At 43.8% G+C, this 23,943-nt stretch overlaps 1 protein-coding gene across 1 annotated transcript in view; it reads right to left on the bottom strand.

Moving 5' to 3' along the window:
- NBAS (NBAS subunit of NRZ tethering complex) overlaps positions 1-23,943 on the bottom strand; it is a 352,849-nt gene that overhangs the window by 80,368 nt on the left and 248,538 nt on the right. Inside the window, 3 exon segments of the mRNA XM_066234551.1 lie at positions 10,493-10,827; positions 11,812-12,062; positions 21,537-21,647. Of these exon segments, the coding sequence (XP_066090648.1) occupies positions 10,493-10,827; positions 11,812-12,062; positions 21,537-21,647 (697 nt within the window).

A 23,943-nucleotide genomic window follows, 5' to 3' on the forward strand; every position in this document is an offset into this window, starting at 1 on the left:
GTGCCTGGCACTCCATGAGCCTCTCTGCCAAGACAGCAGAAACCAGGGGGAGCAGCCTCCGGGCCTCACCTTCGGTGAACTCATGATTCCTTTTTTATTTTGATGTGATTGAACTTTAAACTAAAAGGGCAAAGGATTTGAATTTTATGATGTCAACTTCTCCCTGAGACTTTAATAATGGGAATTTAAATTTGGGCCATTATAAAGTCGCTGACCTGTAATAGTTGGCTTAGTTTCTATCATTTGAGCTCGTTACTTAACTTCTTATGACTTTTAATTATCAACCCAATTAGGTAAAACTTCAGGTAGGAGAGAGAAGAGAGTGAATTTTTAGCCTGGTCTTCTGACAGATTTCAGAGCTTTCTGGAAGCAAAGGCTGACCTGCCGCGGCTGACAAGAGGACATGTGACAGGACTGGCAAGTATGATTAGAACGGCCCTGTGATCAGGGCCTGACACACCCAGACTCCTCTCTCCCCTTGCCGGCAAGAGGTTTCGTTAGGAAGCCTGATCAGTTAAGGGAACAAAAGTCCACTGCCCACTCCTCGTCCTTCCATTATGGGGAGAAACTTTTGCTCGGATCAACAGACAGCCTGCTAACTGGCGTCATCTCCCCGTCCTCCACCCTGCCCCACAGGATGATGGACTCAAGCACATGTTGCATGACTACGCCCGGTCTGCAGCCTGCCCGCCCAGAGTGCGCACGCATTCTTGGCCTCCTCACGGAAGTACTTTTGGGAGCAGCTCTAACTAGTCGAGTTTTTGAGCATGTGTGAATGTGACAGGAGCCTAAGGGTGGAGAGAGATCCAGGTCACCGTCTCCAATTCTACACAGCTCTTCTAACAACAATTACTTATATTTACTTGGTGTTGATACTTATTTCTATCTTTTTAAATTTTAAAAGTAGGTTTGAGGGAAGAAGGGAAGGGACTATGGTTAAGCATCACCTTTAAACACTCCTACAAATGGCCTCCTACAAAAAGCACCTCTTCTCTGAGCTGACATCCGGACCAGGAACAGGGCTGAGGGCAGGAGGTTTAGAGAGGGCCCCTCAGGGCTGCACCCCTCCTCCAAGCCCCTTCTACTTCTTATCTGTCTCTCCCAGGGAAAGCCTGGCTGAGCTTGATTAACCACAGAAGATAAATGGCTTAGTTAAAAAAGTATAAAGACTAAAATTTGTAGAAAGAAAAAATACATTGCGTAGCTCATGCATTCACAGGATGGTACAATGATATTACCATGTGCACATTCCATCTACATTTGGAAATACTTTTAATACATCTACATCGGAAAAGCTGATTAGAAATCAAGCTATTTTAAGGAAGTTAAGTTTATGTTTAAAGATTTTATTTATTTTAGAGAGAGGAGACAAAGGTGGGGGGGGGGAGCTGGTATGTGCCTTGACGGGGCAGCCCAGGGTTTCAAACCGGAGACCTCGGGGTTCCAGGTCAATGCTTTATCCATTGCGCCACCACAGGTCAGGCAAGAACGTAAATTTTAAGACAATTCTTTATGTACTTAACCAAAACACATCTTCATTATTTTTATTTTAATTATAAATACCTTGGACATTAAAAGGACCTTTCACAAGGGCATCAAAGTACTAGTTCTAGAAACAACTCACACCACCAGTTCTCAAAGTGAGGTCCCAGGACCACAAGGGTCCTAGACCCCTTTCAAAGGGTTTGCAAAGTCACAATCACTTTTATGGCATTAAATTATCTTTTTATTGATTTTTCACTGCATTGCTCTTTGTATAATGGTTAAAAAAAACAATTGGATAAAAGTGTGGGAACTTCAGCACAACCAAGGGTGTGGCATCAAACCGCACTCATTAGCATTTCCTTATGCACGTTCAAATCTCCACCACTGCGTGGGCATGCTTCCCTCTTCCGCGTGAAGACCTGAGGTCACACGCGAAGCCCTTTGCTGTATGCAGAATGTGAAAAGGAAGGGCGTTGCGTGGCCCTGTAAGAGCCGAGATGGCCGCGTTTCGCATGCATCGCTAGAAAGAACGGCTAATAGACAAACTGTGGTTACTCCGACTTGGGTGTCTGGCAGACCTTTCCTCCAAAGTGAACAAAGTGAGCCTGTCACTTCAATAAAAACAACTCATTATATTTATTGCCAATGATAAAATTGGAGCTTTCAAGCGAAAAATTAGAATTTTGGTAAACTTGTGTCCACCACTGTGAGCTTGACAGCTTCCCAATACTTAACGACTCATCTGCTGAGACAGATGTTCATATTAATGCACATGACTTTGCTGATATTATACAAGCAATCGATCACATTTTGATGATCTCCATAACTCAGCACACCACGGATACAGTCCATTCCAAACCAGACAAGGGTCCAAGATCCATTTAAACTGTAGTCTAGACCAGTGATTTTAAACCGGTCTGTTGTAAAAAAATGTTAAAACATTCAAGAGTTGACTATTTAGTCAGGGGCATGAACCTCTTTCCCTTAGATTGTCAAATAAAAAAATGACAACAGCCAACACAACAATAGCCGTCCTCTCTGAAAGAATAAAAATTATTTCTTTCTTTCTTTTTTGTCAGATTGGCAAAAAATACATTTTTTGGTGTGTCACAGAATTTAAGAAAGTTTATGTGGAACATGAGGTGAAAAAGATTGAAAATTGCTGGTCTAAACCAATGATTTTAATGTAAGAAGAGAACAGAAAGCTCAATGATACAGCTGCACACTCCACATTCTTATCTGTAGTGTCTATCACTCGCCTAGTTTCAGTTAGTATTGAAGAAGAACATCTGAAATTAGTGATCATTAAAGCACTCCTCCCTTTTCTAACCTCATGTCCACGGAAGACTGGATTTTCTTCAGTTTAGTTCAAACAGAACGACAAAGACGTTCTACTAAGCCAGCCATGTAAATACAAATGATATCAACATTTCATTGAAGTCTTTTTCTTTTGGAAGTATAATTTCCATTAAAATATACTATTCATGTCAACCCATAATAGGTCTATTATTGGTTGTTTTAAATGTCTGACTGCCTCCCCGTTTCCAACTTCAGAAAAATACAAAAAAAAAAAAAAAAAAGTAAACAAACATTTCTAAAATTTCTGGGTTTTAATTTCTAATATGATAAATATCAATGAATATAAACTTAATAAAAGTTCTTTAGGGTCCTCAAAAATTTTTCAGAATGTTAAGGCATCTGGAGATCAAAAAGTTTATGACTCACTCATCTGTGATAATAATTAATTAGACAACCACTCAAAAAATACCTGCTTATACTGTGCTAGGAATTAGAAAATTAGAGATAAAGGCACCATTCCTACGATCCAAAAATTTCTAATTTCATTAAAATTCACAATATTAACTTCTTAGAGGAATGTCCTTTACATCTAATGTCACTAATGGCATATATTAATATGTGATATTAATATATATAATATTAAGGCATATATATGCCTAAATATCACAATTAATATTATATATCATAATATATGTGTATATTATTATATAATAATATAAACAATGCAATTAATATTATATATATAATATGCCTAATAATATATATATATATATATATATATATATGCCTAAATACTTAGTGATTCAATCTGGATCTACATAACATTCAGTTGATTGATGCATCAGAAATCCTGTATCTTGTCACACAATTAGGTAATGTGCATTATCTAAACATGTTTACACAGGTTTCAGACAGCAATTATTCATTATGTTGAAAAATGTGCTGCCATCTTAGTTAAAAGATGCTATTGGCACTGGGAAGACCCTAAAGGTACAGCGACAACGCAGCCTTTGGAAACACACTTAAACTTATGAAATAAATTGGATTTTCTCAGTCATATCACGGTTTTTATGATAAATGTATTCCTCTAGATTTTATGTCGAATAGCCTGGATAATTAAATAAGGAATAAACAATTGCTTATTTCAAGAATATGAACTGTCACAATGTGAATAATAGACTCCCTAATGCTGTTTCCATAGCTCCAGAAGGCAGAACCAAAAAGTGGCAACTACCAAGAGCCCAAAGAAAGATGCCAAGTTTGTATATATACATTAGGGGCAGTTACTTCGTTGTCAACAGAAATGACGCTTAAAGGTCAGATTTCAAACTTGATAAGAAGTTCAAATTTTTTTCTGCTCTAATCCTGAGAGGCAGGTACTCTCATCAGAAATAGCGGGAGCTGAAACCCAGAACCTGTGTGGGTGAGGTGAGGGCAGCAGATACCTGTCCAATCCGGATGAAAAGCACCGGGCAGGATACCAGAAGGCCTCTTCTAAATCTGTGATTACCTGGAGTTTTGAAAGAAGGATCCCAGCAAACTTCTGGGTAGCATGTAATAAGCAAGAGGAGTTGTTTCCACATCCTTATTTATGCAGGTAGCTACACCAGCAACTGAGAGTGCGTGGGAAGAATAAAACAGAAAGGCTGAGATCACACACGAGCTCCTCTTTATATAACTGCACCACATCTGAACCATGCACAGTGTTTGCTCTGCAGTTCACTCCTTTGACCATTTTCCTGGATTTCCAACCCACTAACTTGTTCCTTGTCACTTCTATAAAAATGTTGCTAATTACTGAATTGAAAAAGCAATAGGAAAGTAAATGAACAAAACAAAACAAACCAAAAAAACCAGACTGAACCAAAATAAATAATTTAGAATTGGAGCAAAAGCACTTTAAACATTTGTTTTCTTTTCCTTCTGCATATTCATCACCTCAAATGTCATGTAAATGCCATCTCTGCCTACGTGACATAATGCCATGTTGTGAATATTTTTCGTAGGATTTTTATAAAATTGCAAATGCGAATGGTAACTGAATGACAATAAACATAGGGCAAACAGCTTTCTCTGGTTTAACTCATCGTGGGATGGGTACTAGAGTCAGGCTCTGGGGACATTCCCCTCAGAATTCTGGTCTCTGAACAATGGCTTACTGTTCTTGCTATGCACTCTATAATTTGTTCAGCAGTTCTTTCCAAAGTTTGGTTCCGCATCCAATGTGCGCATATATTTGAAAACTGCACACTGTGTACGATAGTATACACTTATTTTACATTTTTAACATCATAGACAAGCTGTGGGAACATCTGGTGTTTTGGAAATTTGGCCAAATCCAGCTGCATTTCCTTCTCCAAATGTGTCCTCTGACATGCGCGCATCGTTCTGCAATCGAATTTTATTCTCTCTCTCTTTCTCTGTACAAGAGTATTATGTGATTTCGAATATGAATTGTATCTAAACTTTATACTTTTCCTCTCTGAATAAAAAGTTAAAAGCTTGCCAATGAGAAAAATTACAAAGCCAGATGAAAGATATTAAGTTCAAAGGTATCTGCCTCGCTTTTCCATACCTTATCCTGATGCATAGAAAACCACCTCCTGAGACAGCTGACAATGAGTACGTTGCTGAGGATGACACTACCCTCACTAAGAGAAAGTAACCCACAGTGAACTGACCCACTCATTACTGGGTGGGCACTGCACTTTCTCCTTAAGAAAAATACGCATTATGTCACAGACAATTGTGTCATGAACTTTCAGGTGGTTGGAGGACACCTACAGTTAAAAGATTAAGAAACTAAGGTGATGAAGAGGCTTTCTTTTCTCCATTGTGTGTTGTTGGCCCCTTTATCAAAAATTATTTGAGTATATACATGTGGTTTTATTTCTGGACTTTTTTTTCTGTTCCATTGGTCTGAGTGTCTATTTTTCTGCCAGTACCATGCTGTTTTGATTGTCGTGGCCCTATAATATAGTTTGAAGCCAGGTATTGTAATGCCCCCAGCTTCATTCTTTTTCCTTAGGATTGCTTTGGCTATTCAGGGTTTTTTATAGTTCCATATAATTCTGATGATTTTTTGTTCCATTTCTTTAAAAAATGTCATAGGGATTTTGATGGGAATTGCATTAAATCTGTATATTGCTTTGGGTAATATGGCCATTTTGATTATATTTATTCTTCCTATCCAAGAACAAGGAATATTTTTCCATTTCATTGTATCTTTTTTGATTTTCCTTAACAAAGCTTTGTAGTTTTCATTATATAAGTCCTTTACATTCTTTGTTATGTTTATTCCTAGGTATTTTTTTGTTGTTGCAACTGTGAAGGGGATTATTTTTTTGAGTTCATTTTCTAATGTTTCATTGTTGGCATATAGAAAGGCTATGGACTTTTGTATGTTAATTTTGTATCCTGCGACCTTACTGTATTGGTTTATTGTTTCTAGTAATCTTTTTGTGGAGTCTTTGGCGTTTTCGATGTATAGGATCATATCATCTGCAAAAAGTGATACCTTTACTTCTTCTTTTCCGATATGGATGCCTTTTATTTCTTTAAATAATGCTGGGAAAACTGGAAAGCCACATGCAAAAGAATGAAACTCGACTACAGTTTGTCCCCTTGTATTAAAATAAATTCAAAATGGATCAAAGACCTAAATATAAAATCTGAAACAATAAAGTACATAGAAGAAGACATAGATACTAAACTCATGGACCTGGGTTTTAAAGAGCATTTTATGAATTTGACTCCAAAGGCAAGAGAAGTGAAGGCAAAGATAAATGAATGGGACTACATCAGACTAAGAAGTTTTTGCTCAGCAAGAGAAACTGACAACAAAATAAACAGACAGCCAACTAAATGAGAAATGATATTTTCAAACAACAGCTCAGATAAGGGCCTAATATCCAAAATTTACAAAGAACTCATAAAACTCAACAACAATCAAATATACAATCCAATAAAAAAATGGGAAGAGGACATGAACAGACACTTCTCCCAGGAAGAAATACAAATGGCCAACAGATATATGAAAAGATGCTCATCTTCATTAGTTATTAGAGAAATGCAAATCAAAACTGCAATGAGATACCACCTCACACCTGTTAGATTAGCTATTATCAACCAGACAGGTAATAGCAAGTGTTGGAGAGGTTGTGGAGAAAAAGGAACCCTCATTCACTGTTGGTGGGAATGTAAAGTAGTACAACCATTATGGATGAAAGTATGGTGCTTCCTCAAAAAACTGAAAATAGGGGGCCCTGGCCGGTTGGCTCAGCGGTAGAGCGTCGGCCTAGTGTGCGGAGGACCCGGGTTCGATTCCCGGCCAGGGCACACAGGAGAAGCGCCCATTTGCTTCTCCACCCCTCCGCCGCACTTTCCTCTCTGTCTCTCTCTTCCCCTCCCGCAGCCAAGGCTCCATTGGAGCAAAGATGGCCCAGGCGCTGAGGATGGCTCTGTGGCCTCTGCCTCAGGTGCTAGAGTGGCTCTGGTCGCAATATGGCGACGCCCAGGATGGGCAGAGCATCGCCCCCTGGTGGGCAGAGCGTCGCCCCTGGTGGGCGTGCCGGGTGAATCCCGGTCGGGCGCATGCGGGAGTCTGTCTGACTGTTTCTCCCCGTTTCCAGCTTCAGAAAAATACAAAAAACAAACAAACAAACAAAAAAACTGAAAATAGAACTACCATATGACCCAGCAATCCCTCCACTGGGTATATACCCCCCAAAACTCAGAGACATTGATATGTAAAGACACATGTAGCCCCATGTTCACTGCAGCATTGTTCACAGTGGCCAAGACATGGAAACAACCAAAAATTCCGTCAATAGATGACTGGATAAAGAAGATGTGGCACATACACACTATGGAATACTACTCAGCCATAAGAAATGATGACATCAGATCATTTAAAACAAAATGGTAGGATCTTGATAACATTATACAGAGTACAATAAGTAAATCAGAAAAAACTGCCCTGGCCGGTTGGCTCAGCGGTAGAGCGTCGGCCTGGCATGCGGGGGACCTGAGTTCGATTCCCGGCCAGGGCACATAGGAGAAGTGCCCATTTGCTTCTCCACCCCCCCCCTCCTTCCTCTCTGTCTCTCTCTTCCCCTCCCGCAGCCAAGGCTCCATTGGAGCAAAGGTGGCTCGGGAGCTGGGGATGGCTCATTGGCCTCTGCCCCAGGCACTAGAGTGGCTCTGGTCGCGGCAGAGCAACGCCCCGGAGGGGCAGAGCATTGCCACCTGGTGGGCAGAGCATCGCCCCTGGTGGGCATGCAGGTGGATCCCGGTCGGGCGCATGCAGGAGTCTGTCTGTCTCTCCCCGTTTCCAGCTTCAGAAAAATACAAAAAAAAAAAAAAAAAGAAAAAACTAAGAACTACATGATTCCATACATAGGTGGGATATAAAAACGAGACTAAGAGACATGGACAAGAGTGTGGTGGTTACGGGGGTGGGGTGGGGGGGAAGGAGAAGGGGGGAGTGGCACAAAGAAAACTAGATAGAAGGTGACAAAGGACAATCTGACTTTGGGTGATGGGTATGCAACATAACTGAATGACAAGATAACCTGAACATGTTTTCTTTGAACATATGTACCCTGATTTATTGATGTCACCCCATTAAAATAAAAATTTATTTTAAAAAAATCAGAAAAAAAAAGAAACTAAGGTGATAAGAATGTGTTTAAAATCATGACACAAAACATCATAAACAACAAAAACTCTAAGTGGACTCTACACCCAATTCCAAGTTGAACCATGAGTAAACAGTACTGTTAGAAGTCTAGAACCACGTGTCCACTTCCCTACACAGGTTCACAAGGAGCACATGGCCCTGGCGGCCATGCTAGGTCTTGGTCCCGCCCTCAGCCTGAAAGGGTGAAGGCCCCTCCCTCCCTCCTCCTGGCTGGCAGGTCCGCTGTCTCACTCCTGCAGCCAGGGTACAGGTCCCAGCTCTGGAACCACTTCCTGAGATTTCAATGCCTCACTTGCTTTAGTCCCTCCCCTCCAATATCTACATCCAGCACTGCTGATACTTACTTGGACCCTGAACCTCTTCTGGGTCTTGGAGATTCAAAGCAGATGTTTGCTGGACTCTTGTCTTCCACCCCACCCCACCCCCCACACACACACACACGTTACCAGGACCCCGCCTGGCCTTCCTCATTTACACTCAGCCCTGCCCTGGACACACCCGTGACAGGCTCTCCATCTGGACCGAAAATGCTTAGGGCTCTCTGGTCCCTGCTCTCCCACAATTCCTAAAGTGGCTCCAGGTTCCTGGCTTCCCACCTGCTTGTTCTATGCCCTCTTAGAATGAGGACAGCTCAGTGGTTAAAAGCAAAGACCCTAGAATAAGCTTTCTTGAGTTCAAATCATGGCTCCTCCATGACCAAGTTAAATTTGTTGAACTCACTTATTAAAACCAGCGTAATAATATTATCTAGCCCACAGCTTACTCAGCCACAGCCTCCGCCTCAAGAAAGCACGAGTCCAACAGAGATTTCTGAGGTTAACCGACAGAGCTAGTAAGCGGCAGGTCCCAAGTTCAAAGCCAGGTGTAGATGACCAAACGTGTGCTCTTTTCAAATACATCATGCTACCTCCCTTTAAGATCATTCTTATTTTCTTCCTTAAAAAACCCCACAAAAATGATTACCTCCATTTTATAACAGTGGTTGGAAAAATTAAAATCAAGTTATGAATTAAATTATTTGATTTATACTAATAAGGAAATGAAGCCATTGGTTACATACAACTTTGAACTTAGCAAGTTAGTGAAAACTAGCATTCCCCAGAGATGTTTGCATCCCGACCTGTGCTGACTTCCAAACAGACAAAATTCTTAGCGTTTTCACTCAATTTTCAGAATAATACTGGCTATCACAAACATCCCTGGGACAGGATTCTTAGGAAGACTTGCCAACTTGGCAGAATGAGAAAGCAAGAGCAGAGATGGGCCAGAGAAGATAGAAAGGAAGTTCGGAGGCAGTGCCGTTGGGCAGCTGAGCCCAGAGGCTGGGGGACTTTCCAGCGACCAACGCCCAGCTGTGTGACCAGGTCAGGGAACAGGCTAGATAACGGCCCATAGCTTCTCTTCGGAGGGAAACTATCCACTGCGGAAGCCTCGAGAGCAGGACTCCAGAGTCCAGTGGAAGGACTCAATCCAGAGCATGGAGCAGTCGCTGGAAAATGCAACACAGACTCGCATGGAAACTTCCATCACCACGTCATATACGACACGGCACTCGAGTGAAACTTCCTAAGGGCTCGCTTTAAGCATGCTGCGTTGTTGGCCTGGCTGTGGTGGCACGGAGCATGGGCTGGGCACTATAGGTCCTTTCCACTTGTCAACGGGAAAGTGGACACCATAAAATGTCCATTGATTTACACTAGTAAGGAAATGAAGCCATTGGTTACGTACAACTTTGAACATCCACCATAAAATGACACACGCCGAGAACTACAACATGTATGACGTGTATGTGTAAATTAGCACAGTCAGGTCTGATTCAGGCTACTTGCACATCTGTGACAGAGGAAAGTGATTTCCCAGGTAAAACACTGCATGTTTAGCAAAAGAACTAAGATGCCACACGTGGAAATATTTCCCCCTTCAAGAAAGGAAATAAAAACAAACTCAACAGAGTAAGAACATCTCCCCTTTCTTCTATAACGTCCAATCTACTCTCGGTCCGGTTACCTTGGTCACAGCCTCCGGGGAAAAGGTGATGGCGTCCAGCACTGTGATGAGGTCCTCTGGGTGGAGGCGGTCCATGTACTTCATGCAGACCTCCCAGGCATGCAGCCACTCCGGGGGCGACGCCGGCGCCTGCTTGATGAGGTGAGGGTCCCCCGCCCAGAACAGCTTCTGCAGCCAGACGGTGTACAGGGAGCTGGGAGACAGCATGCGCCCGTCCTTGTTGGGGATTTGGGGAACAAGCTTGGAAATAGGTAAGATGTTCTGACTCGAAAGAACTGGTTCCAGGGCTTCCAGAGGGTCTGTGTTTTCCTCCGTCAGTTTCTTGTAATTAAGGCCTATCGGAAAGAGGATAAAAAAAGAAAGCTCTCTGCAACACAAACATGTAGAGGCTTCAGACACGCACACAGCCCTCTGAATAGCTAACTGCAAAAACTTAACCAGTTTATTACAGCAAATCGTTTAGTTGTCCACTGGCTAGATCAGAAGATCTAAGTTCTGAGTCCAGCCTGCCACAAGATGAACTCTGCAATCCTGGACAAGTCACTCATTCCCACGGGCCTCAGCCTCCCCGCGCCTTGCATCGCAATGCCTCCACGCCCCTACGTGCTCCTCCATCGGTGCCCTCCCCAAGCTGCCGGACACCCGTGTGCTCTCCAGCTGGCATCTCAGCAACTGCTCAAAGGCACAGATGAGTCATGCTTCTGCCCTCTGTGTCGACTCTGGTGTCTAATCCAGTTACTCAGTGAACCACTGATTAAACAAACACATTCTCATGATGCTCATGGATATTAAATATTCAGATTTGAGAGTGCCTTGTAAATCAGAAAGTATCAGAGAGCTCTGAGGGGTACTAATGTGTTTAATTTCTTAGTTGCAAAGATACACAGAGACCATGCTAAAAATTTCCACAAGTCTCTCACTGTAATGGGTGCCACACATGCTTTAAACACACAGGCACCACTGAAGTGTAATTCTGCAGAATCGCCCATTGTAAAGTGTCTCCGCCCGGTCCGTTACAAGGGTGAAATATAACCGATGGGAAGGAAGAATAAAACCTCCGGAGTCAAAGCTTCGGGTGTCAGCACCAGGTCTGCCGTAAGGCACGCAGTGACTTCTGCTAGTTTGTCGGACTCTCGGGCGTGTAGTTCCCCCAACCGCAAGCAGAGGAGTTAAAAAGACAACAACTAAACACAATTAGCATCAAAATCCTGTGGTTTCAGATCTGAACCTGTCAGATGCACAAATGTGATTGTGTACAGAAAATTAATGCTTTGATGTAATTTCAAAACTGAGTTCCAGCAGAGGAATGGTGCTCTTACCTGATGCAACGACCTTCAATTTCTTCAGCAGCCGAACGTGAGTTTCTGGTTTGATGGTGCATCTCCCCACGTCTGCGCAGCTGCAGCTTCCCAGGAGAGTGAAGTAATAGAGCAGCCTGTCGTGGTCAAAGCCCCCGATGGTGGGGTAAATGTACTTGACCATGTGCTTGTGGAAAGCTTCAGGGTCCGTCTTCAAGATCTCAAAGAGGTGAACGGCTTGCGCTCGGCTTTCAATTTCTGCTGTGGACAAACTGAAATTAGGAGACAAAGAAGTTGGGTTCAAATCTGGTTCCTTCCTTAAACAAGATTTTTTTTTTTAAATCCAGGAGGAAAGGCTACTTTTCACAAGTCCTTTCCTACTGCCTACAAAGGCATGAATGCCCAGACACGGGTGCCACACATACAGGAACACACGCATGTTCAGCACCTGCGCTGTACTGCACATGTGCCCCTGGGTCCCAGGGCCCCGGAGGCGTCGCTTCCCATCCCTGTGGCTCAAAGGGCGCCCAGTGCTCAACAGCTTCCCCGTGCATTACTTATTCATGTCACGAGAAAAATGTAAGACTGGAGCTTCATTACAGAATGTAATCAACCTTCTTATTTCCAGAACTTAGGAATCCTTGAGAGGAGGGAACGACCCCAACTTTTCGGCATCAGCATTCCATTGGAGAGCCTTGACTAGATAGATACTGGAGAGACCCACATTGGCACAATGTTCAAGTAAGACTCAAATCAGCGAGAACAGGTACTTGTTCGTTCACTTAAATTATCTGTAGTCAAGAATGCCACTTAAATAAAAACATCTTATTTTTATCTTGACTTAGATGTCTTTACACTACAACAAAAGTGTTACTTAACTGTTAGAACACTTTTTAAGAAGCTGTGTTTGATCAGTCTGTATTTTAGGGGCTGACCAGGAGGGCTCCGTTCGGGTGCCAGCCCAGGGCAGTGCCAGCGCCCATGCAGGAGGAGTGTCAGACTTCCTCACTGTGACGGTTCTTCAGGCAGTGCCTGCACTGACAGGTGCTCTTAGCAGCCGCATCCAGAGTACCTGAGGGCAGCATCCAAGTTTGAATTCACATAGTTTCAAAGCAAGTCCTTTGAAATATGACACCCTGTTTAATGGAATCCCACTTTTAGAAAGTGTCAAGACATGTGGTGTTTGCTGATGTAGATCAAGTTAATACAAATAATGTTTTAAAATTTTTTGTCAGTGATAATACTTAGGGTCACTTAGCACTAATCTATAAAGTCAAAATAGCAAGTACTTTAAAAATGCTCTTTTGACTGTCACTTCAAGAGTAATGCTATTTTTCTATTAAAACACAATTCAAATAATTACAAAAAGATACCAATCTATAAAAATGTCTGTCTCCTCTGAGTGTTCATCTACCTGGTACCCAGAGCACGCTCTAACCATGTACTATCTTGTCCATCTCCCTCACTATACTGTGTACCACCTGATGGCAAAGATGAAACCACATCTTCTTCACCTTTAGTTTCTCGGTACCAAGCACCAGCGTGTATGCCGTGCAAAGGACACATTCAGCACGTGTCTTATGTATGCCAAATGGATGGGCAGGTGACCGAAACCTCAGGTGTCCTCTACGGACAGTCACGGTGCTCAACCCTGGGAGGGTATGAAGATTTATAGCATCAAGTTCCCATCCAGTGGTTTGAAAATCCAGCTGAGTTATACATACTCAGAATTAAACAACAGTGCAAAATAACGGCATGGGCACACAACTACATTCCACTCAAGAGAAGGATCAGAAAGCTTTCAAAAGCAGTAGATGCCAGGGATAACAAAGGGCTCAATGAAAGGAGTGCTTGAGTGCAGCATTGTAGAAAGGAATGAAGCAAAAATAATATGAACAAAGTTCCAAGACAAGAAAGCACAGGCCTGTACAAAGAATAGCCAGAGTGATGGATGGCTGGTCAGAAAATACTCCTGATACCATCACTACTCAAAACAGGCAATGTCATCCGCGATGGATGCTGTATACACAGTGGCATGGGAGAGCGACACTCAGAATTTCTGCATCTCCTTCAGAATCTGCAAAATGAAGTCTGAAAATAATGTGCCCAAGAAGTCAGTCATAAACCATGTGACACCAGTGAGACAAATGGTTTAGACAAAGCTTTGCAGGCAGAACAACAAGCCCAGAGGAGGAGGAGAAAACTAGCATTTATTGTGCTGGATACTATGGGAGGACAAGTTAAATCTAGGTCATCACCAACTGATACCAGAGAGGTCAGCGTGGTGAAGGGACTGGCCTGAGACCAAGCGTCCAGGTCTGCCTGGACTCTGTGAGCCTTTCCTATCAAAAAGCAGCCATGACTGCTAAGGTCAGGTGTCCACAACCACTGTCATTTCAAAAACAGGAACACGGGCATTAATTACTTCTCTCTCCAAGAGCAATAATCTAAAAGAGATTATTGCTGCCACACTTCACTCCTAACAATCCTGAGGATCAGAGTAGTCAAGACAAACTCACAAAATAGACGGACAGTGACTAAATCACAGTTTTACTTCATCTGTGTTTGGCTTGACTCTGAGTGGTCTCTCCCAATCAACTTTACTTTGTCTCTCGCCCACCCACAGAATTCTTCTTCTGTGCCTACAATTCAGTTCGCCCAATGTGCAATTTTACCTAATTATCTTGTCAAGAGAGATACTGGAATACCTTTACTGACATAGGATAAACACCAAAGCCTCCCTCTTCAGTAAATTACAACGTGCTAAGATCTTTTATACATGCCAGTAATCAATAATCCATTTAAATCATTTCCATTGAAACAAGTTGTTATCTTCTCTTTAGAAAAAGAAATGAATCTCTGCTTAGAAAACAATTCCAAAGAACCCACATTCAAGAGAACAGGAAGAAATACCATGAAACCACTAAGGACTTTTCACTAATCAAATTAATCACCACCATTAGAAATTGTTTAAGTGCTTTTTCTTAAACCAAGACTTAGCTACAAAACAGCTTGCATATTTATATAACGCATATGTAACTTTTCAGAGATTAGCTATAGGAAGAAATGAGCAGTGGCTGTACTGAGCACAAGGAACACACTGTTAGTACTAGGTCCATAATCAATGTCTTCTGTAATGGTTTCAAGTTGTCCATCACCCAAAAATGTAATTCAAGAACAGCATGTACTGAAAGGTCTTCTATTCATACAGGAAACCAATATTTAAATGCACGTTTCTTTACCAAGTCTGAAACTTGAGTGAGAATTCAATTCCACCAGCTGAGTAAAGGCATACTTTGGAGGGGAGAGGAAAAAGGAGGGATGAGGGAGAGTGAGGGGGAGGGCTGGCTGCCAGGAAAGGCTGAGGAGAGCACAGAGGGATGGGGGAGGCATCACTGGTTCAGACACAGTAACTTCCAGGCATTTCTCCCAAAGACTCGTCCAAAAAGTTTGAAGATACATGCATCCGAATTAACAGCCACGATCATGGATAACCAGAGCCCCACCTGTGAAAAGAGACAAGTCTACCCTCTCAGTTCAGGGACTCTGATGTGAGGAAAACGATGCCAAGTACACAAATGCCCAGAATGAACTTGACCTAGCAGGCCAGACCTGCAACGCTGCCTGACAGCTAAATGTGTAATTGCGCAGGAAATGCGGTCAAAATAACGGGCACACTTCTCAGTTTTGCCAACATTTTGGCAAAGTGTCTTTGTAAACCAAAAAGAAAATGGAATCGAACTTTTCAAGGTTAGCTAGACAGCCGATGAGAGGATTGCTAATGAGCCTCCCAGGCTATTCTCTGTCACACTAACACTGGGTGAGTTCTTTTGCAGAACGTTTCGTATGAACAGAGCGGTGACACGGAATACCATGAGAGCAGGCTTCATCTCCTCTTCCGTAAGGACGACCCTGATCCTTACGCCTTTTAACGTCTCACAAACTGTCAATTCTGACTGGTTTATATGGTCTCATATTATCATCTCTTTAGCAAAAGGTATTTTAAGAGACATAACAGCACAGAAAGAGTAATAACATTATTTATTGAGCACTTATTATACACTAAGCACTATGTCATTCCATTTTAATTCTCACAAAGCGACAAAATTGAAATCCTGGCTTGAAAACTAATTGTTCAAAAATCAGATTTACAATATCAGGCTAATAATAGTGCTCACAGAACAGACCTGCAAACCTGGCCTATTTCCAGAATTAACAATAGCAGCTACTTTTCTTTCTGATGAGTACCTAACACATGTCAGGCATTTTGTACAAGTCTCTTAAATCTCACAACTATTCTGGAAAATCAGACTATCCTTTTTGCAGAGAAGGAAACTTGTGCACAGGGGAGTAAAACAACTTGCTTACTAAGCACACATGAGAAGGAAGTCACAGAGCCAGGGTCTGAACCCAGATTTGCACGAGTCAAAGCCTGGGCACTTCCCACTGGGTGGAAACAGACCGAAGGGCGCGCCCGTTCACGCCCCATACCGCTGCCTGACATCACGGCCGGAAAGGAAGGCTGCAGAGGGATGAAAGGAATCACTGCCATTTTGGTAATGGCAGAAATCAGTTCTCCTGTTTAGGGGATTGCTGGACTTTGGCTTGTGCACAAGACAAACCATAACCTTGGTTCTTTTTCCCCTTAGGCCAAAAGAAAGACCCAAACCAAATTCTTAGCTCAATTTTCACAACCACGAAAGGCCTGGCCTGAATATCTTCAATTCAACCTTCCTACTCTAATATGAATTTTTCCTGGTCCTGAATCTCATTTATTTTCATTTTCAATATTATAACAAGCCAACCTATCTTAAATCCTCTTTCCATACACTAATCATTTGCACACTAACTTCTCAACTAAGCCAGGGTTTGTTTGTTTTTTTTAAGTGAGAAGCAGGGAGGCAGAGACAGACTCCCAGAGGCGCCCGGACCAGTATCCATCTGCCAAGCCCTCTAGGGGGCGATGCTCTGCCAATCTGGGGCATTGCTTCATCGCTCAACAACCAAGCTCTCTTAGCGCCTGAGGCACAGGCCATGGAGCCATCCTCAGTATCCGGGGGCCAACTCACTCCAATTGAGCTCTGGCTGCGGGAGGGGAAGAAAGAGAGAGAGAGAGAGAGAGAGGGAGGTGAGAGGGGGAGGGGTGGAAAAGCACATAGTCACTTCTCCTGTGTGCCCTGCCCGGGAATCAAACCCAGGATATCCACATGTCAGGCCAATGCTCTACCACTGAGCCAACTAGCCGGGGCTCAATTAAGCCAGGGTTCTTTAAAGGAGGAGGAGACGGAAGAGAAGCCTAAAGTGTTGAATTCTTTACAGTGTGGCAATCTAAACACAACCTGTCTGCAGCAACAGCACCCCTCTGGCACAAATTCTGTTTCAGTTCAGAAAAAGGTAAAAGCATTATATTTTATTCAAGTTCCCACAGCTATAACTTGCTTTTACCCATCCTTGAACCTGGGACCAAAAGAACCCTGAGACCAGGAGAGTAATATGACAAACAGCACAGCACTGACCGAGTCCCTGTGACCAGGTCCCCTTCCCACAGGTCTGAAGCAGACAGTATAAATTAGCCAACAGGGGAGACGATGTTATGATCTCTGCCGCCCAAGCAGGATCACTACAATCACCTGGGTGACTGAGAGGTGGATGTCAGAGGAAGTGAGATAAAAGTGCAGGGTGTGGCTTCCAGATACGCTGTTGAAATAAGAGAAAGGAGATGGAGAGGCTTGGCAGGGCTGTCAGTCAATGGTGGTCTGGCCCCTATTTAGTTCGCCTTTGTTCACAGTGCTCGGGGCACAAGGTCTGTATCTGGTTATTCAGAACTGCTGAGACCTCCCTGCCTGGAACCTGTTCCCTCTGCCTGGAATGCTTTTCCTCCACTGTCCTCCAACAGTGAGCTCCTTCTGCATCCAGAGCGAGGCTTCCCTGTCTGCTCCTCACACGTTTCCTGGATTGAACTTAGTATGACTAGCAGTTTACTCTCTGGCTATTTTTAAGTGTCTGCGGGGTCTCTCTCTATCAGAATATAAGCTCTATGAGGGGAAAGATATACACACACACACACACACACACACACACATATATATCTCATTCAACATTTAAATCTATGCTTGGAACACAAAGATAGCATAAAAAACAATAATTAATAATATTAATATTTAATGGATGAAAAATATAATTCTATTCTATCAACTAAGTAGTAGCACCCTCTGGCATTTCAAAAGGAAACTGTGTCCAAAACCTAAAGACCCTCACAGAGCAAGGAGCGCGACAGGAGACGTATCAGGAGCGATCACCATGGAACCACCGAGCCATCTGCTACCTACTGTCCCCAGATTGCTAATCCTCACAGCCCTCTGAGGCAAGGACAATGGTCCTGGTACCTGAGAAAGCTGTGACTCAGGAGGGTGACGAGATGCCCCACGCTACATCGCTGGGGTTATGGGCAGCAGAGCTGGCCCATAAAATGTGGTCTGACTCCACACCCGTACCCTCGCCACTAGGCCCCATGGACGCTGGTAGTTCACGTCGTCTCCCAGAGCCATCCAGGTGTCCAGGACAGCCCAGAGATGGAGACGGCTGCTACTTGGGCAATGAGAGACAGACCAGCCCTCGTCTGGAGAGCTGAACTCACCCCTATAGAACCAAAGGCTGAGTGAGCCAGTGCCTGCTGCATGGCCACTGAACGCCATTCCTGCAGTTTAAAACTACTTAAAAAAGAAAAGAAAAAAGAAAAGGAAAAGAAAAAGTGTGTAGGGGGTAATAAAATGCAAGAAAAAAAAAAAAAGGAAGGAACCCAAGAGCTCTTTCTGCAGAAGAGAAATCCCAGGCATAACCACCATTCACCAAGCACCAGTCACGGGTCAGGTCCTGTAGTGTGACACTCCACTGTGAAGTCTTTTCTTTTTCATTACACCTCACTTAGAATCATGGAAAAGGAGTTTGAGAGACCTGGATTACCTGGTGCAGGGACACACAGCCAGAGAGAGACACAGTTCGGTGTTTCTAGCTTCACTGACTCGAAGACTTAATACTCCTTTGCAGGATGCTGCTGCCCCGCCCCCAAACCTGTCTAAGTGAGCATATCTGTCCATGTGCTTTGGCAGGTCTATCTCCACATTCAACCGAGTGGAAGGAGAATGTAAAATGATAGGGAAGTCAACTTTGGGGTGGGGTTCTTTTTAAAGGAATAGTTAAACAAAACCCTGAGGCAAAAAAACAATTTTCTTGTGACTCTGATCTATTTACATCTCACTGACACAGACTCAACAAACAAACGTTGGGCAATTTTATTGTACTAACAAGGCTGATCTCTAATATCTGTGTTACCAAGTCTGATTGACTAGGAAGGCAACTACTTCAGCTTTTAGGTAGAGAACAGGGAGCACTCACCACCACTGGCCAACTCAATAGTCAGTGTTTTGTCCCTCACAAGTAATGACACCAGGAGGTAATGATTTCCTGCTCTTGTGTCTGCTGGGCGTCTGCATAATCATACTGCTCTTAGGTATAATGGGACACCTGGAACAGCCCCACGTATTATTTAATTGCCTGATGATTTATAATATACTCAGAGACCAGTGAGACATCCTGTTTGTACAGATATGACACCCTTTTATATAACATTCAATGAAAGGAAGAGATATTTAATAAAATACCAAGGTATTTTTTAAATGCCAACATGCACATCATACGAAACATTTACTTGAACATATTACTGTGACTCAAAACTGATGAATTCAGTTGAATATTTAATCCTAGGTAACACTATCACTCATGTCATAATTTCATAAACACTTAAAAGGTAGATGTTAAGCCCTGGCCGGTTGGCTCAGTGGTAGAGCGTCAGCCTAGCGTGCGGAGGACCCGGGTTCGATTCCCGGCCAGGGCACACAGGAGAAGCGCCCAATTGCTTCTCCACCCCTCCGCCGCACTTTCCTCTCTGTCTCTCTTCCCCTCCCACAGCCAAGGCTCCATTGGAGCAAAGATGGCCCAGGCGCTGGGGATGGCTCTGTGGCCTCTGCCTCAGGCGCTAGAGTGGCTCTGGTCGCAATATGGCGACGCCCAGGATGGGCAGAGCATCGCCCCCTGGTGGGCAGAGCGTCGCCCCTGGTGGGCGTGCCAGGTGAATCCCAGTCAGGCGCATGCGGGAGTCTGTCTGACTGTCTCTCCCCATTTCCAGCTTCAGAAAAATGGAAAAAAAAAAAAAAAAAAGGTAGATGTTAAAGTTTCAAAGTGATTAATAAAAATTAAAGATGCTAAGTCTTAGGGACTTCTGGGCTGTTGAGCAGAGCTTGACCGCGTTCAGTCTGCTGCCCTGCTTGGAACTCTTCCCCCAGCTTCCCTGGACAAGAGCCCCATTCCCCTGCAGCCTCTCCCGCTCTCTTTGACACCGTTGCTGGGAAAGGTTCCCAGGTCTGCCATACGCCTTCCTCCTTGTCTCCTTCTACTATATATGGCTCCCAAGCACGTCCATACCTACCCCGTTTACAACTGTGTGCACGTGGCTCCAGACTAGTACTGCCCGCTCCACCGTCTCCTTTGAACTTAGATCCGTGAGGACCGTGCCTACTTGACCTCTGCCCTTGGGCATTTCGGTGCGTACCACCTCCCCATTCCATAGCCCTTCCCTCACCTTGCCCTCAAAACACCTTGTCCTCAACTGGTAGTCCATCTCCCTGAGTGACATCACCACCCACAGGCAGACTCCTGACCCCTCCCTGTTCACTCACCTTCCTATCGAGTTGATGTTTATCAATCAATTGATTAAGCACTATCTATTTCACTTTCAGTATATCTCTGAAACCCATTCTTACCTCTCCTTCTGTACTTTCAAAACCCTACTGTAAGCTATGTCACCTGTCACATAGTCTGTTACAATAATAGTTCCTTAATTGGTAGCTATATCTGTACGCTGGCCTCCCTAAAATCCTTTCTCAACATAGTAACCAAAGCGACCTTATCAAAATGTAAATCTGATCATTTCTTTTTTTTACCCCAATACTTCCTCTGACTCTTAGAAAGGAGCCCGCGGCCCCTGAGAAGGCCCGCGGAGTCCTGCTGCACGGTCTGGCTTCCGGGGTGCCCCGCAGTCCCCTCTCGCACCATGCACCCCCACTCTCAGGCCTCGCCCATTCTGTCTCCCTGCTGTGCCCGCAGGTGCATCATGCTCCTGCCTCTCAAAGAGCTTCTGCGCTCACTTGTTCTGTCTCCCTAGAAACAGTTTCCTGTTCTCCGTGTAGTGCAGTCAATCTCAACTCAATAGTGTCAGCTCAAGGGCACTTCCTCAGGAGAGCCTCCCTAACGATGCCCAGTGCCCGGCTGGGGCTCTCGTGCAGTACTTGTCACAGCTCAGACTTCACATTTCTTGTCATCATTCCATTACAATCTGTCTCCCACACGAGACTACAAGTTCCAAGACAGCCGGGATGCCTAAGTTTGCTCACTATTGTAACCCCAGCATCCAGTTCCTAGTACAAAATAGATTCTCAATAAAATAGCCTTTGAATGAATAAATGAATGAATGTTCGAGTACCTGACTCAGAGCTCTGATGCAGAAAAACGAAAAGGAACTATTATGAGAATATTGGTGTATCGCAGATGAATAAAGAAACAGACTTGAATACTGGCCTACTGCAGCTATAAAGAAAAAGTGAAATTATACTTTAAAACTTCATGATTCTCCTAGAACAGACTGGAAAGAAAGACAGGGACATAAAGTCACATATGAACTGTGTGCTTACCCACTGTCGCTGAACAAGAACTCCAAATGGGTCATAAAAACTTCCCAGCGGGGGACACGGTAGCGCTGGGCCAGAGAAAGAGCGATGCTGTAGACGTTCTCCTCAAGGGTCCTTCAGGGGCATCCATCAGCCATGGAGAAGGAGGGGGAAGAAAAGAGGAACACGTTACCCACACCAGCACAGAAACGCTGTGCTGCTGAGAGGGGAGCAGTCAGCACGGTCCTTGTAACCAGGGGAAGTACTTCTAGGAGTGTTAATGCTGCTTTTTCAACATGGTGCATGCAACTGACCAAGGACCTGTCTGGGGCAGCGGTTCTCAACCAAGGGTGACTGTCCTTCGGGAGACAGTTGACAACTTTTGTGGACATTTTTGGTTGTCACAGTGGAGGAAGTGAGGCGGAGTGCTATTGGCATCCAGTGGGTAGAGGTCAGGGATGCTGCTAACTAGCCCGCCTACAGCACAGAGAACTGCTCTCCCACACAGAGAATTATCCAGATGGAAAGACGCTGAGGTCAAAAAGTCCCTGCCTAGAGCTACAGCCTACCATCAAAAACTGGAGCAAAGGAAATGCATTCCTGCCCTCTGGGTAGGTATTTGAGAAAGCACAGTTAGTCTTGCAATAATCTTTTTATGCTTTCCACACTGTACCAGGCAATTAGCTGCTTAGGACATAGAAACAAACAAGATCTTTCCTGAGGGACACACAGCCTCGTGGTGGATGGGAGCTGTGGACAGGGAATTAAATGCTAAAACACTGGGAAGTGCTGTGAGAACAGAGACGACGGGGGACCACCTTGGCCTAAGGACTGGACAGTAAACCAGCAGTACCATGCAGAGGCGGTGGAGGAGAAGAAGAGACGGGTGGGCTTCTAACAGAGGAGGCAGATGGGGCGTGGGGGGAGGTGTCACAGCCAGGAACGCACAGGGTCCTCAGGTGGCTGAGGGACCTTGACCTCATCCTGTGGGCAGTGGAGAGCCAGTGGACAGTACAGACCAGGCACCGGTGTCATCAGATTTGACAGTCTCTGGCATACAGGAAATTCTCACCCAGAGCACCACACTGAGGCCATTTTGAGAAGACTACTACAGCAGTGGTCTCCAACCCCCGGGTTGTGGACCAGTACCGGTCCATGGGCCATTTGGTACCAGTCCATAGAGAAAGAATAAATAACTTACATTATTTCTGTTTTATTTATATTTAAATCTGAACAATGTTTTATTTTTTAAAAATGACCAGATTCCCTCTGTTACATCCGTCTAAGACTCACTCTTGTCACCTATCTCAGTCACATGATACATTTATCCATCCCACCCTAAAGGCCGGTCCATGAAAATATTTTCTGACATTAAACCAGTCCGTGGCCCAAAAAAGGTTGGGGACCACTGTACTACAGGACGTCTATATCCTAAAAGTAGAGATGTGCAGAAGGAACTCTTAGCCGGAAGAACGGTGGACAAAGCCCCATATGCAGGGATGAAGTATCTGCACTGCTGAGACAATAAACCACAACATTTGCATATCGGATTAGGCAGGAGTTGGCAAGCATTTTCCAGGAAGGGCCAGACAGTGAATCTCTCAGGCTTCGCTGCCTGCCAGTCTCTGTACCATAGTCTTCTTTTTATTGTTCTTTTATTATTAATTTCCCACAGCCTGTAAAAATGTAGAAACTACCCATCCTTTGCTCATGGACTTTTAAAAAAGAAGCCATCCTTTGCTCATGGACTTTTAAAAAAGGGCTGGACTAAGTCTGTCAATGTGTGGATTATGAAGTCATTGTCAATTAAAAATTATTTCTTAAAATATTTACTGAGTACCCACCTCTGCATGACGGAATGAAAATACTCTGGGAATGGGGGCCACCAGCCATTCATTGCCCCTAAGCTGGGCGTCTGACAAAGTGCCTGGCACTGGCTATGTGCTCAATAAGTATTGGTATCTTTATCATTTGATAAAGTGGGAAGAAAGCAAACAATATTTTGACTATTCTAAGTTACCCTGACTGACAGAAGGTATTATCTAAAACACACAGACAATAGATACATTGCACTTAAAGAAAATAACTGCACTAATATGGATGCACAATTAATAAGAAAATAAAATGTGGTCCTATTTTGCATGACAGAAGGTAGGGCTGCACAGTAGGAGGAAGCAGGTCCTTCAAGAATTCTTCTATGTGAGGCATTAAAATCCCATCTCCAAACCAGAACTGCTAACTCAGAAAACCTGTGGACACTCTGAGACACTTTAAACCAGCTAGCTAGACAAAGAATTCTGCATATTTTTCTAAGCAACAGATCACGGGGAAGATTCTACTACACATTTATTGAAAGCATCTATTTGTCCTCATACTTCAAATAGCATATGCTAGCTAGATATGTAGGAAATAATAAAAAAAAGGACAGAAA

Source organism: Saccopteryx bilineata, chromosome 6 (genome assembly GCF_036850765.1).
Source record: "Saccopteryx bilineata isolate mSacBil1 chromosome 6, mSacBil1_pri_phased_curated, whole genome shotgun sequence".
Taxonomy (NCBI): domain Eukaryota; kingdom Metazoa; phylum Chordata; class Mammalia; order Chiroptera; family Emballonuridae; genus Saccopteryx; species Saccopteryx bilineata.